Source organism: Lissotriton helveticus, chromosome 2_2 (assembly GCF_964261635.1).
Source record: "Lissotriton helveticus chromosome 2_2, aLisHel1.1, whole genome shotgun sequence".
NCBI lineage: Eukaryota > Metazoa > Chordata > Amphibia > Caudata > Salamandridae > Lissotriton > Lissotriton helveticus.
In genome coordinates, this window is record NC_136060.1 from 114,520,382 (window position 1) to 114,540,517 (window position 20,136).

At 44.1% G+C, this 20,136-nt stretch overlaps 1 protein-coding gene across 3 annotated transcripts in view; it reads left to right on the forward strand.

Moving 5' to 3' along the window:
• NMU (neuromedin U) overlaps positions 1 to 20,136 on the forward strand; it is a 482,937-nt gene that overhangs the window by 413,987 nt on the left and 48,814 nt on the right. For all 3 annotated transcript variants that reach the window (XM_078678177.1, XM_078678179.1, XM_078678178.1), the window contains one exon: positions 19,763 to 19,803. In XM_078678177.1, the coding sequence (XP_078534303.1) occupies positions 19,763 to 19,798 (36 nt within the window). In that variant the 3' untranslated portion in view covers positions 19,799 to 19,803. The remainder of the gene's footprint in view (positions 1 to 19,762; positions 19,804 to 20,136) is intronic.

The window sequence follows — 20,136 nt, forward strand, 5'->3', positions numbered from 1 at the left end:
GATCAGGAAGGTGGGTCTTTCATGCTCCTTTAGCACACTCACTGTGCTAAATCCAATTCCTTCCAGTGTGTGGATGGAAGGTGAGGGGTATCTGAGCATGCCTTAGGGACTTGGCCTACGATTCTTAAAACTCTGTGAACATATCTACATTTGAAACTAAGATAAACATGCTGGGGAAGACTGTCCGAAGTTCCCTAAAGACCACAAATGAAACTACTAAGGGCATTAGGTTTTGGCACACAGGATACTCTGTGACAATGTGGTGTATGTTCTATCCATGTTATGAGCATTTCTGTAACAGTAATGCACTTGACATACAGCAACCAGAACATCTACCACATTCTGACAGGGGATGAACATGGCAAGCAGGCCACAAACTTCACTTTTGTACGGTACAAATTGAAGCAATTTGGAAAACATGGGCCTGACTGAGATGGGCACTGGGGACAGTTATATCGACTGTCTCTTTCCTTGCTTAGAGCAGATTCTGCCCCACCGACATGGTCGAGTCTTGCTCTATGTGGCAGAAACATGATGTGCAATGTACAGATCCTGCAGCCTTGCAATGTCCTTCACAGCAGATGAAGCAGTGTCTACTGCTTTTGCAGCTGTAAGACGTTCGATGACTGCTAACTGAATGTCAAGGAAAGACATTGGTCTTCCTGTGGTGGGCTGACAGTAAACAACATATGAATTGTATTTTGCCAAATGGATCAAGTAGGTAAACAACTTCATACCATAAGCTGGGTTTATGACTCACATTATATTGTTGAAGTACTTGGTCATTCTTATGCACTCTGCCGTGTTACTTGGTATAATCACGTATGTAGTTGGGCTTATGAACATCTGCAAACTGACCCCAAACCGTGACTGAGAAAGTGCTCTCATCATAGTCTGCAGTGAGTACAAATAAATCCTGCCTATCTGAGAATTTGAGTACAAGCTGTTCTTTGGACCGCAACTCTGTGCTCTGGCCTTTTTGGAGCTTCTTACAAACAAGCTCCTGTGGCAGTCATGTTTGGTGTCATAGAGCTGTACCACATGCCACAGGGCCAGCTTTGTACAGCTCAATGAACAGCTTGAATCCTGTATAAAGTTTTCCATATGAGGTTATACGGCTATAACCTTTATGAAGGATTGATTGCACAAGCTTCCTTACAATATTTGCAGTAATTCCTAGCGTGGAAGAGCAATCTGCAGGATTTAAAGTGGAGCCCTTCCTTCTATACAGTCTCAGGCTGTATACATATCCACTAGAGCCCTCACACAGCATGTGCATCTTGAGGTTGTTATTTATGCAGGATTAAGGTCTCATCAGCGGCTATATTCTTTCCAGAGACTGAGTCTGAGCATGTCTGCCAGGTTTCCAGAAGTATAAATTTCTGGAAACCTGGCAGACAGATGTTCCATGGCAGGGTGAAATGGGGACAACCTGTCATGGTATGGATGGTCCCAAGGCAATGCAGCAGAATTATCATTGAAATGCAGTATATGCTGCATCATCAAATACTTGTCTCGGCTCATGACCAGTGCAAAGATGGGTGTTGCCAAAACCATGCAAGTAGACAAGTAGGACTACATGCTTGGTTTATGTGGGGGCAGAGATAGCCTTGCTCAAAGATGGCCGCGCTCTAGGCGAGCTCCTTCGGCTGCTACCCAATAAACAGCATTATCCTGCGCCAAATGCCTTAATTGAAATCTAGAGGTGCTGATCTGTGCCTCGCAAGAGATCGAGCATTCTAAATCTACTCCTAACACCGATAATCTCCCAGACTGCCACCGTTCATGTGAGGTGAATTTGGCGTGCGGCCTAGACAGAGGTGGCGTGGCCCGTGGACCTGGGAAGCAAGGAATGTCCTGCGGGCGCTGCGGGAGGCAGTTGGCTGCGGGCTGCTCTGGTGCCAGCTGACTCCCTGCGGTGCGACTCGGCACCTGTGAGGCAGTGTGCTGCGGACGGCGCCGGGTAATTGTGGTCGGCCTGCAGGAGCCACTGGTGGGGCCTGGGCAGTGGGCCGCCTTGCAGAGCTGAGGGAACGACCGGGGCGGGCAGACCAGAAATTAAATTGCTCCGGTCGGGGGTTGCGCAGTGTGGGGGCCCCGCTGCACATCATCTTTGAACTGTGCCGGTCTCTGGATATAAAATGCACGGGCGGCCTACCAGAGCCACGGAGACCTATGCAAGGTGTTGGGGGGAGCCCATACAGGGAACCTGCCTGTGAGCCTGGTGACACAGAGTGTACAGCGATATGTCCACATTGCAGAAATAAACACCGGAGCGTATGGAGGCACTGTACTTCTGCCCCAAATCCCTGAACAAAGCATTGGCTACCACAAATTAGCCGGGGTAACTGGAGGACTACAGGGGAAGTGCATGATTCTGCGGAGAGAGGCTCAAGGTGCCAAATCACTATATACTGCAGCCTGCTACCACACCTGCGTGGCAGCGACGCGGCTGAATGAGAGATTGGCTCTAGGTGTGGGGGAGCTGCTGTCGCCACCCTGCTGTGCGCCATGTCGGTCTGCTGCCACAATGGGAAAGGCAGATAATATGCAATCAAAGCTCCAGTTCGATCACCACAGGGCCAGAGGCGGCCATACACCTGAACAGGAGTGCCCTAATGTACCGGGTAGACAGGCTGTCAGAAAGGATGGGCAAGCATGCAGAACGCCTGGATATGGTGAAAAGCAGAGTGTCAGACACTGAGGATGCTCAGAACAATATGGTCGCGGCTCAACGCAAGCTGGAAAAGGCCCTGGTTGGGTTACAACCCAAGGCGGAGGACCTCAAAGCATGATCGAGGCACAACAACATTCGGGTGCCGGGTGTTGCAGAGACCACAAATACTGGGGTATGGACGCTGGAAAACTGCTGGTTTAGCTGATGGGCGCATATAAGCTTCTCCAATATCTTTGTGATAGAGAGAGCCCACAGATCGCTATCGCCCTCAGACACCAACAGGAGCAAGATCTTGAGCCATTATTGCAAGGCTCCTGAACTATAGAGATAGAGACGCTGTGCTACGCCGGGCCAGGGAGACGGAAAATCTCCAATATGAAGGTATGACAGTCTCTATCTATCCAGACTTCACATCACAAGTTCAGGAAGTGAGAAAGAAGTTCATCCCAATTAAAAGAAAGCTACAGGATATGAAGGTGGCCAACACAATACTATAACCCGCCAGGCTTAAAATCACGATTGACAGCAGCTCCAAAATCTTCGGGGATCTCATGGACGTACAACAGTTTCTGCTACTCAGGACCAAGGCGAACGGCCAGCGGAAAACACGCAAAAGCGGCAAGGATGACCCAGGCCACACTTCGGGTCTGGGCTAAGACAGTAAGCCATGGAACGGCCTATCTAACTGCCCGCTTCTCCATCCCATAGCAGCAAACAGAGGAGCGGTACCAGCAAGTATATATGTACCTTATAAAGGGGGGGGGTGCGAGTTTTGGGGCATGCCACTGCCTCAGCCTGGGGAATGAAAAGATAAGTATGCAATGATTGTGAACATGTGCAGAGGGCACATTAAAGATGTTATTTAAGCGACACCCATTGAGTAAAAATGTGGGGGTGAACAGTGGGTCTGTTGCGCCCCTGTGTACATCACAACCTGTAATTAAAAGGGTGGGGGGAGTTCTGGGTACTGTGTTAAGGGAAGGGTATGTCTCTGATGCAGTTGGGGTATCGGAGTGGGAGAAGGAGGGTTCATGTTGGAAACGGGTATGGTTTATACTTGCATATACTTGCACAAATCACTATGTTGTGACCAAGGCATTGTTCATCTATACCATGCACACCTTTTACATATTAGAAGTACAGTACAATAAAAATCTATGATGGCTCAAACTAGTATAGTAGGCCCCTAACCCTGCTCACTTGGAACGTAAGAGGCCTGAATAACCCGCGGAAGTTAGGCAAATAATGGCTTACTAGGATAGTCATGGTGTGGAGGTAGCCTGCTTGCAGGAGATGAACCTGACCCTGACAGCATATATGGGATTGAAGGTGGACACACGATGGGCATCCACACGTATAGCATCATCATACTCGTCCTATGCCAGGGCGGTAATGTTGTTGGTCAAAAAACACACCCTTTTCACCCTGCTCCACTCCATCACTGACTCTTGTGGTCGCTGTGTTATCATGCAGGGCGTTTTTAGTGGAACAACTGACACTTGTTAACGTCTATGGTCCCTATACGGATGACCCCAACTTTTATGCAGACATATGGGCGCGATTGCATGTACTGCTGCCGGCAGCAGTAATATGGGGGGGGGGGGGTAACACTTGTATAGATCCAGCACTAGACAGGTCGACCAATATTGATAGATATGGTAGGCAAGCAGCTAGGGTGCTTAAAGAAGCTATGGAGGAGCAAAATGTAATTGACATCTGGAGGTTAAGACACCCATGGAAACAGGAAGGCACATGCACTTCTGCCACTCATAATACATGGTCCAGAATAGACTTCTGGTTGACATTGCAGGAGATCAGTACATGGACCCGCAGCATTGAACACCTGCCTAGAACCTTCTCAGATCACCTGGACAATTCACATGGCGCTTCCCAGCGGCGGCATTGTTAGACCAGGTTTATCAATGTTGGAATACGACTAGCCATCACAGAATATTTTGAACATAATGTAGGATCAGTTGCCAGCGCGTCCATTTATGTGTAGCTTTAAGGTGACGGTGGCAGGAGTATGCATAAGTTAACAAAATGGTGTACTACGAGACATCCACCAGCAACTTACTAAATTAGGGCAAACAATACGATCACTGGAGAAGTAACATGCTCGAACTTGAATGCTATTGTTCACAATCAGGGAAAAAATGACCGAATACCAAACAGTTGCAGATAGTGAGGTCAAATTCTTATCCCGTAGTTATATAGCACGCTGGTATGGGCAGGGGGCTGCCCAGGGCACACGCTTGCAGCACGGCTATGAAATATTCGCACACCAACGCACATAGTCAAACTAGTGGATGCCCACGGTGGTGAGCACTATGACACACCAGAGATTGCCGGGGTACTCACAGACTACTACACACATCTTTATGCCTCGCGACAACCTGCTACGAATGATGAAACTATACAATATTTGAGGGAGGTGGCTCTACCATCAATGTCGGATGCGCAAAGGGAATAATTCATGTAATCGCTTACTGAGGATGAGGTTAAGGAAGCGATATGGTCCCTGCCTAATGGGAAAGCCCCTGGTACGGATGGCCTAACAGGCGAATCCTATAAAGAATACAGCGATGTCCTGGTGCCCTATCTTCTCATGATGTATACGGAGGCCTATGAGCAGGGAGTGCTCTCCCCGACTCTCAGAGAGGCCCTATTCATAACCCTCTTTAAACCAGACAAAACCCCCTACCAATGCAACTCATATAGACCTCTCTCACTTATCAACACTGATGCCAAAATCAGTACACCCAGTACCGTACAATTCTCATTGGACTTCCCCCTGCAGTGGCAGACAGATCCGGTTAAATACTTAGAAATCAGGGTGCACAGAGCTGGTGATTCACGAAAATCTTGGAAGAGCCCTTGCCAAGTTGGAACAATAGATGACTCGCTGGATCCGGCTGCCATTGTCATTGGCGGACTGCATTGCTTTCCAGAAAATGATTATCCTTCCACGGTTTTTGTATTTATTCCTCAAAATCCCTATCCCATTAACGCAACAATTTTTTCGGCAAGTGCAATCACAGCTCAACACACTCACATGGGCGGGCCGCCAACCACGGCTTAGCTAGAGAGAATTAACACGACCCTGTATCCAGAGGGAATTCGGAGCTCCGGAGGTACCTATTCGCTCATGCACACAATGCGCACTATTGGTTGCACCCACATACCCACTTTCCACACATTGCGGTTGAAAATGATATTTCACACCCTGTACCACCGGTCACCCTTCTCTCGCAGATACCTACTAGAGCACCGTGTCTGGGGATCAACTTGGTCCAGAGCACTGCGGTCATTGGGGAGGTGAACCCAAAATCTCCCACTCTATGCTCCAGCCCTCCATCTAATACACCATCCAAACATATCAGTAACACACGAGCAGAGGGCAAGGGCAAGGCAAGGACAATATTGGCTGAGAATGGCAGGTACACTATGTGGAAATGTGCTTTTTAAAGGGCACACTGGTGCAGGGTTCACCCTTATCTTGTTCATGGGGCAAAAAAACAACAAAATAGAGATTGGCACTGAAAGTGGAAAAAAATAACAGGTTTATTCACTCATGACTGGGACTACGTCCATATAACACCCTCAAGTGTTCCAGGAGGTAGTACATTGAAGTCACAGAGCACAGGCCTTATATACAGCTTTTTCTGCGCTGGTAAGCATGTGGATACAAATAGAAGGTACAGGCCTACACAGGAATAGTTACCGACAAACATGGGCAAAAGGGAAATCACTTAGTCAGCAAAGTGGGAGGGGGAGCAGGAGTGCTTATGGCAGCACTAATAGATTGACAGTTGAGTCTGAGACCAGGTGTTCTGGTAGCTACAAACTCTTTAGCATGCATATTGCTTTTAGCTGAGTCAGGAAGTCAACTAAAATAGACAGCACAGGCAGGGAAAAAGATGAGCAGCAAAGGATGGGAGAATTACAAAGCCAACAAAATGGATGCCACAACCAAGATGGTTTCAGCTTATGCTAACAGACATTATTCCAGATTTCCACAACAATGGGTGACTTGTTTCATAATTAACTTTTTATTGATTCCCCAGTTGCTGGCCGGGACACTAGGGCTGTTCCTCTAACTGTCTTCACCTACCTAAGATTGAGGCTGACAATAAAACAGATTTATCCTTCTTTTCCCTGGGAACCACCAAAGCTTCAGACACTGCAGGTACTGCCGCAAGCGCCCACGCGCGCCCGCCTTGTCACAAGGCTCTATGTCACAGCACAGCAAGAGCAACACAGGCAGGCTAAAAAGACGATGGATAACTGGAGTGCCATGTTGGGCACACTGTTATCAACCGCAGAGTGGACATTCTGCCGCTGGGTCAGTTCTGCAATCAATCTCGTGTCCCCAGAGAAAATTATAAAATACCCCAGGAATCACCCTTCAGCACCATGGTACTCCACTGAACTTAGAATTATAAAGTCTAAGTGCAGATAAAGTTGCTAACTTTTTTCAGGTTAAAGTGCAAACAGTTTATGAGGAGCTCTCACTGCCCACATTGGCCTCAGTGACAGACGTCTCAACTGTGCACAATGCCTTGGGCAATGCAACTAACACTGAGCTGTCAAGCTTTTCTTCTCTGTCCCCTAAGAGAGTAAATGAACTACTACTATCCATCAAGTCCCGTTCCCCAACTGACCCATGTCCCCCGTCTGTGTTGCATATGGCATCTGACACGGTCAGCTCACATTTGGACCCCCATTTAAACAATATCCAGGGGTCCGGGGTCTTCCCTACATCTTGGAAGAAAGCATGCATTCACCCTATACTAAAATAAAACTCTTTAAACCCTACAGAGGTTAAACTTGTCAGCCTATATCTTGCCTACTACTCCCTGCTAAGATTCTGGAAAGATCCATGAATGAAGATCTGATGTGCTATCTGGAGTCTAATGAACTCCTCGATACCACCCAATATGGTTTCAGACCGAATCATTCAACTGAATCCGCTTTAGTAATGGCCACTGAGGAAATCCGCAAACTGCTAGATAGTTGTGGGAGGCCGCTCTCATCCTACATGATCTTTCAGCCACGTTAAATACCATTAATCATCGGGTGCTTATGCAGAGACTGGAGACAGTAGGAATAAAAGGGAAGGCTTTAACCCAGCTCACTTCCTTCCTTTCGTCAAAAGAACAAAGACTGTGTTGAGGAAATCTTACATCTGAGGAATTCTCACTCCCCTGCGGAGTCCCTCAGGGCTTGGCATTTTACACTACTCTATTCCACATCTACATCACCCCTTTAGCTAAGCTCATTCAAGCTTAGTTTTTCAATAGAATCTTTTGCAGATGATATGCAGATAGTCATATCTATCTCTTTGTGCGCAGACTTGGTGGCTGCTGAGTTTCACAATTGTCTGACAAACATCATTAGGTGGATGCATCAAAACTTCCTCAAGCTAAACACGAATACAACAGAAGTGGTGGAGTTCAGGAAGGGACCTCCACTCTGGAATAACCTCTGGTGGCCAGCTGAGGCAGGTCTTCGTCCTGATCCGGTTAACAAAGCCAGAAATCTCGGAGTTCAGTTTTTCAGGATAGATTAATCATGGTATATCCTCCTGTATCTTTCTCCTAAAAATTTTGAGAAAGATCCTCCCTTTCATTCCACAAGAACTGAAAAAAACGTGATTGTCTCCATGATCCTTTCTAGACTAGACAATTGCACATCCCTTTTTTGGGCATTGACAAATGTCTACAATTAAATCGCCAGTTTTTGCAGAATCCCGACGCACGGGTGCTTCTAAATATTCCCAAATTTCATTCCATGGCCAGCCGCATTAGGGACCTCCACTGGCTACCTGTCTGGTGCAATAAGCACGTATCCGGGGAGGGCCTGGTGATCTACAGAAATTCTTCTCTTGGTATGTTCCTCGGCGGGACCTAAGATCAGCTAATGCTGATCCGCTGGGCTAGGTGGGGCGGGAGAAGTCTTTCCTATCAGGCAGCGAAACTTGGGAATGCGCTGCTGGTTGCATTAAGACTACAATCAAATAGATCTTCTTTTAGGAAGCTGCTTAAGACCTGGCTCTTTCCGGCCAAGTAAACGGCAACTATATCCCTCACCTCCTTAGATGATGCACATGCTACAACCAGTGGCAAGACGCCTCAGCATTCGTTGCACTTTATATATGCTTACTTACTTCTTTTGCGTTTGATTAAATTAACTATAATGGTGTACATATGTGATAACTCAGGCTACCCAGAGGGTTCCATGTGACAACTGACTTGCTTCTTAGTTCACTATTGTTGTTGTTGTCCGGGCAGGAAGAGGCATGGATATTGCTAGATTCATTTTTGAAAACTATCAGTTTTAAAAAAAATATTCTGAATGCACTGATTTCATCTAATGTACTGAGGTGAAACACATTTGCATGTTGATAAAAATACTTTTTTGAATTCTGAAGAAATTGCATTATATTTTTCTACATTTGTTTCAAGATTTCTTTAAAAATTAATGAGTTCTTAAAGTTAAGTGGTGCATGGCACCTTATTTTTTCTTTTCTTTTACTTCGGTTAATGTGTAAATAAACAATTGCTAGTTTATTTAATATCGTTATGAATGTTAAGGCTGTCTCAAATATAAACAGCAGTCCAGTGAAGCTGTTCAGCTGGGGGCCGCTAGTGAAGGTCAGGAATGACATATGAGGCCCTTGGGCCATTCTTTGTGTATCACTGCCAAAGAGAGAACCAGGAAAACAAAGAAAATATAAGAACATTTGATTTTTGAGGGGTAAAATCTGCAAAATAGTGTACAGTTTTCTTTTTCTAAAGATTTGCTGATCCTCTTGCTGAGGTGGGACTTGGTTCACCAGCTTGCATCTGTGTGGGGGAAGTCGGCAATGTGGGACTCCCGCAGCAGGGATGCTGAAACCAGGCTGTGTGCTGCATGCAACACAATACTGCTGCCTGATCCTCCTGATGGGGTGGGACTAATCCCCCAGCTTGCATCTGTGTGGGGGGAGGGGCTGCCATGTTATAAAGTCGACATGGGACTCCCGCAGCACGGGAAGTGTGCAGGCATGCCCGAGCAAAGCCCGGGCCAAGGGCGGGCTCGTCTGCGCTCGTCAGTGGCTGGAAGAGGCTGGGCAGGGTTTGGTCTCTTGACTCCGGTCTAAAAACCATCAGTGGTCTGATTTGGAGATCTGAAGAAGTAAGGTAAGAAGCATTCTTCAGTTCTTTTTATTAAAGTGGCACGCTGGTAACCTTTGTTGATTGTGTATCCTAAGGATGGGGAAACGAAAGGGGATCATCGAGGCTCAATCCAATTCCATCAAAAGTTACCTGTCTTCTGTTATGGGTGCTATTGAAAACGAGAATAATAGGGTAGAGGCATTGATGGACTCATCTAGGAAAGAAACTGTGATCTCTGCTACTAAGACCATAACTGTTGATTTAACTAAAACCACGCAGAAACAGTTTACCATTCAGATTCCAACTGAGGATTTAAATAGAAGGGAATTATCGCCTCTCTTTAGGAACACTGAATGTATTTCATTGTCCTCTTTTAAACCGTGCATTGTCAAAGACTTACTAGCACTTTCGATGCTTGAAATCATATTTTGGTCAGATAGCCCTCCTTGTAAGAAAAGTAGATAAGAGACAACTAGAGCTGTACCCCATAATTCTACTCAATCTATTTCTTATCCCAGCGTCCCATAAAAATAATGCTTAAATTAAAGAATATAGGAGGTAAACAGCATATTAAGAAGATTGTCATAGGTAAATGTGATCTACAAAAATGATGGTACAAATTAGACGGACAGATTGGATCATTGGCCATCATTGTCCGTAGCTCATTAATGCTCCACGGCAATTGCAAAATTAACTCTTCTAGAGGGAAAGATTGATAATATTTGAAAGTACAAGGGTGGACTCACGGTGATCGGAGTTGCAAAAGCAGGGACATTAAAACCAGCACGGTGTATCCAGCACGGAGAAGAAGGAATGTACCTGCATGTCCCCAGTCTGAAAAAACATCTCTATCTACCGTGCAGCACACAGCAAAACAGGTAGGTCTGAATTTACGAGACACTGACAACATGGAGCTTCGAGCAATAAATACGGTCAATCGATCTGAAATGAAGGATATTCAACTTCATATTCCCCCAGCGTGCACGCCCTTTTCAATTGTACTAGAGTACGTCTCCAACCTTCTGCAAGCGCAGAACGAACCTCATACATCTTTATTGAATACAATTTCTTAGTGTCTGAGAACTAATTCAGATTGGTCAAGCGATGTGTCCGTAGAAATCATTACCACAAGCAGAGACACATGGGTTGGCCCAGACTCAAAGTCCTCACCAGATGACTGCATAATTATACATTTCAGGGACACAGGCCTGTTTGGAGTTCTGATACAACGCCTCTCTAAATGATTTTTTCTCTGAGAGGGCATTAGAGCCCAACCTCTAGGCTATTTTAATTAGCCAAAAACGTTTTAGCCATTAGCCACTTGAAATAGGGCCCTACAATCAGGCCCCATGAAGGCTAAACCTGTACCCTCGCGACAACAAACCGATCTGCCCTCATCTAATAGATTTGAGGTCCTGTCAACTCTGGAACACTTACACTGACAGCAACAGATAGTAGAGAGTACAGCTCTATTAAATGAACTCCCAATATCTTCTGCACCCACCCAATGTGTGTTTAACACTGGACATATCCAGGAAGAGGCCTTAAAAGCAATCTCATGGAACGTGGCGGAACTGCGCTCCAAGATAGAAAATCCAGACTGGATAATGCTGGTATAACAATATACAATTATCTGCTGTCAAGAGACCTGGCTCTTAGACTCACCTTATATAGACGACTATGCCACCTATTTTGTTCCGTTTCAAAAAGTGGGGGTGGTGATGGACAGAGTATCTGAATTAAACAGAACACTCGTACCCAGTCAAAAGATCAGGGCTTGATCCATCACCGTTTTTTAGCTCACTACATCATCCAAGCTCAGAACCTGGCTACATGCAAATTAGTCTGACCCTGGCCCAGTGCATCATGGGAACAGGGCAGACCAAACTACCAAGCCAATTCTTTACTGGAAAGGAAACAAGCTTCCAGGGACCGGTTTCTGGCATTGCAGCCGTCTTCGGCCCGGCTTGCTTGAATCCTGATGGTGCAGTGAGCAGTTAGCTAAAAAACGGTGATGGATCAAGCACTGATCTTTTGACTGGGTAGGAGTGTTCTGCTTAATTCAGATGCTCTGTCCATCACCACCCCCTTTTATGAACCTATTTTGTTCCAGCAATGCCTTCAAATTCAGGCAAGGCACAATGGTTTGGCTTCCTTTATCTCAGTGACACTGACTGACATTACTGTTAGAGAGCTCACTATAACTCTGTATTATCATTTACTTTAAATTATCCCACAGAAGCCATTTGATTTGCTATTTAATTGTTATAATAACATATTTGACCCACCTGTGACTTAAATCATAGATAGGTTGGGGCATGTGATATGAAAAGCCCAACATGATCATGCAAAGGACCTTCAAATTATCTGGGTAGGAGATTTTAATGCAGAAGAATGTGATCCTAGAGTGCAGGTCTTATGTGGTATTTGTTTGTGATGAGGTGGATCAGCCCCTCACACATTTAAAGCTCACTCCTTATGGGGATTCATTGAATGGAGTTGCCTTTGCTAAAAATCAGATATTTGCTCAAAACGATGATTTATCAAATTTTATGCAGATTCCAACATATGTAGGGGCACGTTCCAACTCAATTATGGACCACATATTAATTGCTAAAGAATTATTTCAATTTTTAAAAGGATGTAAAGTACTGATTTACTGCATAAGTGATCACAACCCCTTAATATTGATCCTAATCCTAATTTTGTGAAGTTAGCCGGGTAACAGAATTACAATATAGGGTACTATATAATATGAACCGGGTGAAAATATTAAATGGGAGAAAAACTATAAGAAGGCCTTTTTAAGAGATCTTGTAGTCAATGACCAGGCACAAATTGAGGCAGCCATACTAGATGACCCTAATCTAGATGATGTTCTACACGCTGTTACATCTAAATGTGATAGGTAAAAAAACAAGTTACTTACCTGTACACTGTGGTTCTCCAGTATTGATATCTTTTATAGATTCACATGCTTGAATCTTCCCGCCGTCATGGTGGAAGTCCCACAGTAACAGTAAAAATAGCAGTGCTACATACATTACCATAGACCTCCATAGGATAGAAAACTACAATTTAGCAATCTTTCAACTTCATTTTGTAACATCCAAAATGCAGCCAATCACAACAGTGACCTCAGAGCAACCTTCCCCTACAGAGCCACCATACCTCAGATTTCGAGCACAAGTGCATATATATATATTACTCAGAGGATAAAAGGTGATCCTAATCGGGTAGGAGGGAGGGTTGATTGTGAATCTATAAAATATATCAATACCGGAGAATCTCAGTGTACAGGTAAGTAACGTGTTTTTTCTACAGTATTGTATCTTTTATAGATTCACATGCTTGAATCCAACTAATTAGCAGTACACCAGCAATAAAAAGCAAAAACAATAGTGGTGGGTATGCAAACTATCTTACCATGACATAAAAGAGAAATACCATAAGGTAAAAGTAGAAACGTGAAATAATTTGCATGAATACCTGTGCATATAATGCAAGCAAAAAACAATAGCAAACAGAGATATAAAGAAAAAAGGAGGCTAATAGCAGCATGCCTTAGGCAAAGAGGTGATGAAGTGCAGCTATGTCTGCCTTCTTCCAACCATCGAGGCAGTAATGCTTCGTGAATGTGTGAGCATTTGCTCACGTTTCTGTCCTGCATATGTCAGGTAGAGATGCTCCCGCAAACAAAGATGAAGAAGTTGCTACCTTCCTATCTCCTGCATTTCAAGCAGCCAAAACTTCCACTCAAGTCTGCCGGAATCTCCTCTGGTCTCTAGTGTTTTGTCCCAATCTGAAAAAAGTCATCCCTCATTCCTTCCACATCTCTGACTTTCCTGGGGGCATGCCTTAACACGGATCTCGGCAGAGTGTTATGCATTCAAGAGAAAACATGGCTTCTCTCATCAAAAAGGTCATTTTTTGTGAGAAAATTCAAGTCCATGCTGGGGGTAATGTCATCATGCATCCTGCTGGATGCACAATGGATTCAATCCGTACGGTCATTCAAAGACAGGATTCACATTTCAGCAATTCAGCTCCAATTAAAACTGCAATTTCTTCGTGGCGGACCAAGGAAAATCTTACACAGGGCCTCTCCTTCATTCACACTGTGCCACAGTTAGTGATGACCTCAGATGCATCAATGTCCGACCTCCAATGGAGGATTTTCTCTGCATGAACTAGGGCCAAGTGGTTCATCCGCAAATTCCCTCTCTTCATTTGTTTGCTCCGCTCCTTACTTCCCTGAATTTGGAAATTGGACCCTACCTGAAGAATGCAAAACAATACTGCAGAAGCTTCTTCCACGCTCAAGTGCTACACTGCAAAATGGAAGAGATGTTGCGGATGGTGTATGACCCTTCATGGATTCATTTTCATCTTCACCGGAGGAAGTATTTCCTTATCTTTACCACTTAGCCAAAGCAAGGCTCTCGCACTCTTCCATACAAGTTCACCTCGCTTTAATATCCAGATATAGAAAACACTCGGATCAATCTTCTTTGTGGTCCAATAGACTCAAAGAATTTATGAAAGGTCTCTTCATGGCTTATCCACTAGATAGACCTCCTCCAATATTGTGGCAACTAAATGCAGTTATGTTGAAGCTTAAGCGACCTCCATTTGAACCAGTGCACAAATGGGAGTTAAAGTTTGTTTCCTGGAAGGTGGCTTTTCTCTTGGCCATTACGTCAGCTGGGTGTATCAGCGAAATTCAGGCGTTCACCATAAAAGAACCATATCTCCAGTCCCTGCCAGACAGGGTTATACTGCGTACTAATCCTTCCTTCATACCTAAAGGGCCTTCGACATACCTTCTCAATTAGCCTATAATCCTGCTAATGTTCTTTTCTAATCCGTCTTCGGCAGCGGAGCAAATCTCCATTCATTGGACAGTAAACGCTGCTTGAAGTTTTATCTGCAAAGAACAAGGATTTTCCATAAATTCTCTCAATTACTGATATCTTTCTCTGCACCTAGAAAGGGACAGGCTTTGACAAGGGCCAGTATTGCTCGTTGAGTCACCTCAGCGATTGTCTACCTGCGAAGATGCAGGCTGCTCCTGCCATCTGGCGAAAGGCGGTAGATGACACATCCATGGCAATCTTGATGAGCTCCGAAGATGCTGTATCCCCTTTTGACAGAAGGTCCTTTGCTTTCTTCTTTTATCCTCGGGAAGATTCTTCAAAAATGAGGATTTGTCCGACCACATCTGCCGGTCATATCTTCCTAAAATAGCCATGGCATTGGAGGCCCTAATGGAGGTGGCCACAAGAGCAGAAAACCTTTTCCCTATGTTGTCGAGCCGGAGACCTTCCTTATCAGCGGGTGCAGAACACTGGGTTTTTGGACCGTGGTTGTGCTGCCTGCATAATGAAAGAGTCTGTCCTAGGACGACCAATAAGGCATGTGCGGTCGTGTACTTTTTGTCCGACTTTGAAATCACCGCTGGAATGGAGGCTGGTGTTTCCATTAGCTTGAGGCCCTCCTGCCACAATAAAATCCACTATGGGGATAGCCCTGATGGAACGCTGAGTGCCTGGCTGGAAATCGTACAAAAATCATTGTCTGTTTAACCGGCACAGGCAGATCGAAGAGCTTGGGGGCAAACTTCAACAGATCGTGAAAGCCATCAATGTCTGCAGGTGGAGAATCCGCAGGAGGTGGACTAGGATATGGTGGCATAGGACCTCTATAGTCATCCCATTCATCATGAGTATCCACATCAGTATGGATTTCTCCTTCCTCTATTTGTTGCTGGTCCACATTCTGGCTATCCTCTGTGATGATAATCTATCACTGGTGGATTTAGGGGTGATTTGGCCCAGTAGATCAACAGGAGCCTCTTGAGGAGATGGAGGCCTTTGAGGAGCATTTGCATCTGGAAAGCGTCTATAATAATCATCAATCATAGGACGTAAGTCCAACACTAAAGATAGCGGAACATACACTGACAGTTCCCTAAAGTGATGGCGTTCCTCCTCCTGGTCATCAAAGGGGTAACACTCCTGGAAAGTTTCAGGCCCTGCACAGAAGAAGGATCTCTATTTGAAAACTAATATTCTCCTGCCAGGTAAGAGGATGGATCGTTGTCCTCAATGTCCTCATCATCAGAGTCCTGGCATTTGACCCCAAATTGTGATGAGCTAAAGGCAGGGCCAAACATACCTTCATCCCCAGACTCTTGAAAGTCCAAAATATGACCTGAAGGCAAAGAAGACATTTTAGAGAAATCCTGCATTTCTTTGGGGTGCAGGAAGCAGGTTTTCCCCTCTGTCGACGGGTCAGTCAACATGTTCGATAACGGTGCCGTCGCTGATACAGCAATTTGCAGCACCTTCGCTGCTGCATGTAAGACACTTGTCTGCGGAGCTGCCGTCAGAGTCTACACTTCCCACAGGTCTTACAGGGCCTCAACAACCCATTTTTATGCTCTGGCATCTTGAAAAGGAGAGGTAAAGACAAAAAACAATAGCACCTCGAACGTAATTGAAAGCTGGAGGTCAAAAGTTGAAGAGACTAGCCGTCACTGAACAGAGCTCAGAGAGACACACAACATGCGGTAAGAAATCTGAGGTATGGTGGCTCTGTAGGGAAAGGTTACTCTGAGGTCTCTGCTGTGATTGGCTGAACTTTGGATGCTATAAAATTAAGTTAAAAGGTTGCTAATATGCGTTTTTCTTTTCTATTGCGCTCTATGGTAATATATGTAGTACTGCTATTTTTACTGTTACCGGGGTAGATTCAAGCATGTGTATCTATAAAAGATACAATACTGGAGAACATCTGATACCCCTAAATGGTTTTTACAGTGCCTGCTGAGAAGCCCACAGATCTTTAAAGCATGCTTTAAGCCGAAACCCGTGGAAAGAGGAGGAATTAGTAAAAGCCAGAAAAGCGTATAGTAAGACAATTAGAAAAAGGGAAATGGATCTGAAGGAAAGGCTTGGGAAGACCTACAAATTGCATGTACAATGAAAGGTTCTCAAGCCTTCTGGCAGGTTGTGAACTCTAGAACTCTGCTGGGGGACGAAATGCCTAAACGAGAGACTATTGTACTAGCTAAAGATTGAGTGAATCATTTTTCTGAATATTTTGTGGTAACCCCCAGACTGCTAATCTGGCTTTGAACCCAAAAGTCCCTTCTGATATGAAAGCAGTTCAGGCCCTTAGTAGTTCAATTGAAGTAAATCATGTAATTTTAGCCATAGAGAACATCCCCTTAGAGAAAACTCCATGGCCTGATAGAATTCCAATACATCTGTATCAATACCTACCACAATTCTGAGCCCCACTGATAACCAATGTAATAAAAGGTTCAACAGTGGGACCACTATTTAAAACCTGCAGGAAGCCAATATTGCCTTGATTTTTTAAAAAGGGGATAAAAGCCATCCTCCCTTTTACCATCCTATTTCCAGGCTTGATAGTACGGTAAAAATTTCGGCAGGGTCATTTTGGCCAGACTAGAACTCCGGGTGTCTGAGACTTAAGCGCTTTAGCCTTTCAATTTGGGTTTCAACCAGGTCCTGGAACAGTCCTTAAAGCTCTTCCTAATTATCCCAAAAAACACAAAGGCACAAAAAGACTGTGTCCATCTAGCCTTTATGGACTTAACGTGTTCCTTTGACACATTGGATTGCCCTAAATTATGGTCTGTTATGGCACTGTTAGGGATTGATGGAGCAACTATCACACTGCTCAGCAGGCGCCACAAGTGCACACCAGTCAGAGTCCTTAATAGCAAGGATGGGGATTTACCAGAATTCCCTTCTGATCTGGGGGTTAGACAGGGGTGTGTCCTGGCACCATTTCGGTTTTTTACTGTATATCAATGGGCCAGTAGAACATCTATGTAAAGTGGGGAAGGATATATCATGGGGTAGGTAACTCATGTCAAATCCCTGTGTTATTATAGCCAGAGTATGCCGTCCTCAAAGTGAGATAAGTGAATGGCCTAAAAATTTAGCTTGATGCTTTTATTGTTTATATGAATCATTTGGGACTTGAAACTAACTGTACTAAATCGTTTAGAATGAAATGTGGACCAAAAATAGCTAAACCAAGAACAGTTTTACTTGCAGGTGAAGAAATCAGAAAAGTCCCTCATTTTACATATTTGGGAGTGCAATTTGATGTGGATTTTAATTGGAAGTTTTTATTAAATGTCAGAGCTATGCAATTCCAAAAGTCGATTAATGCGGTTTTTAGATTTGCTAAGAGACTAGGACACAAGCCAGTCAAAGAATTGCTTTCTATTTTTAAAAGTAAATGTCTATCAGTTCTCTTTTGGGCCTGGAGTTTGGGGATAAATAAACTGTAATTCAATGCAAGGAACAGGAAATAAGCAGTTGCGACCGGCATTAATTGCTGGTGATGACTCGCAAGGGAGGTGGTCGCGTAATGTTTTTAAACGTACCTCTCCGGCGGCCGGGTCCGGTGTTTTCTCTGTGCCTACTACTGCTCTCCTGCTTCTGGCAGTAACAAGAGGCAGGCAGTCTCCCTCCCATCCCATAAGCCTATCACAACGCTGCAATGGCAGCTTTGTGATTTGTGGGGACACCACCCTGCCAGGCGTTTACGAGGAGGCCACTTTGTCCATGTAGGCTACATTGCAGCCTGCAAGGAGAACGGGCAGAGTGTGCATGACTGGTTTGGGCGACCCCAGTGGGCCAACCAAACAGCCATTGAGTGGGCACACCAGCCCTCCACTGCGCACAGAGCGGAACCCGCCCGCCCGCAACCAAACCCTTCGGCTTTCTCGCAGTGTGTGAAGCAGAAACATAAAATGGTAGTAATTCAGAAAGGAGGGGGAACGATGCTCCTCTGCCCTAGTAGATGAGCTGCCCCTGAAAATAAGTATATAAGGAGATTGTTTGCTTTGGGTAAACATCTGGAATAATCCAGAGACACATTTTTGTAGAAGAGTGCCAACAGATTTTATGAAACTGGACAATTGTGTAGATATACGCTGGTTCAGATTCATCAAAACAAGCTTTCCCAGGATTGGCACCCCGGAATATTTTATCTACCCAGATACTCTTACCAATGTTTCAACTACAACAATTAAAGCACTTTTTACCAATGCTCCGAGCTGTCCCGGCTGGCGATTAATCCCACTAGGCAGATGGAGTTTTATCAACAGCTCCAAATACAGTCTACTTTTTATTTGCAGCTGAGCCTGAATGAGAGGCAAATATTTTTGCTGACTAGGTTTCGATTAAAAACAATACATTTTCTGGAAGCTTTCCCAACCCAGGGTACGTGGTTTCTCTCACTCCCGCCTTGCCCATGTGATGGTACTACATATCAAAGCACGAAGCATTTTATCTTATTTTGTATTTTTATACCCAGCAGAGAAGTCAATTCGTTCGTCCATTATCATTAGCACCCGGGATAAGGTCTCATGACTTGGTGCTGGCTTTTTTATTAACCCTAAATTGCATAGATGTTATATATGGAGTCCCAAATTATATTTTAACTGTGTTTAGGATTCGCAGCAAATTATTTAGATTAAGACGTTTAAAGTGTTCTCACGGATATGCATTTTAAATTGTTCTTAATGACTTTATTATTCTGTGTGGAAATGTATATTGTTTTATACAAACTTTTATGGCTCAGTTGTGTCAAATATTTTTGATATTAATGACTCTTCAACTTAACCTTTTCTTCCTTTTTAGCATAATTAAACTGTTATATCTTTAAAGATTATTTGATCACAAAGGAACACTTTAAACATCCCAGATCATATTAATCGAGTCAGAACCCTGATTTTAGTTTTTTGGGGTTTTTTGGTTGCCGATAGTAAAAACAAAAAAAAAAAAAAAAGGAGAAAAGTATTTAATTATGTAGTTAGGAAGCTTGGGTTTATTTAGAAACTGTGATTTTTCTTATACGTACCTTATGTTTTTTGCAGCCACGTAATGGAAGGAGATCTGCAGGCTTTCGCTAAAAAAGGTATTTGTTCATGTTTTTCATTAAAGCCTATACTTGAAAAAAAAATGTACTTGTGTCATTTTTAGGTAATTTCAGCGAAACATTAAATGGATGCATAAAGTAACAGTTTTTTGGTACAGACCAAGTGAATTTGTCTCCAAAAAGTTGAATTACTCAAAGTTATTATATCAGTCATAGAGAAGCAGGTTAAATATATTATTTTTCTGATTTAAAATGAAACCTTGTAATTCCGTAATGGCTTTCAAATCATGGTACTGAAAGAATCTACAATCTTGTTGAGCTCAGAGAAATATGTTGTTTGTTCAAGGTTATGAATAATCTTAATTGACAATT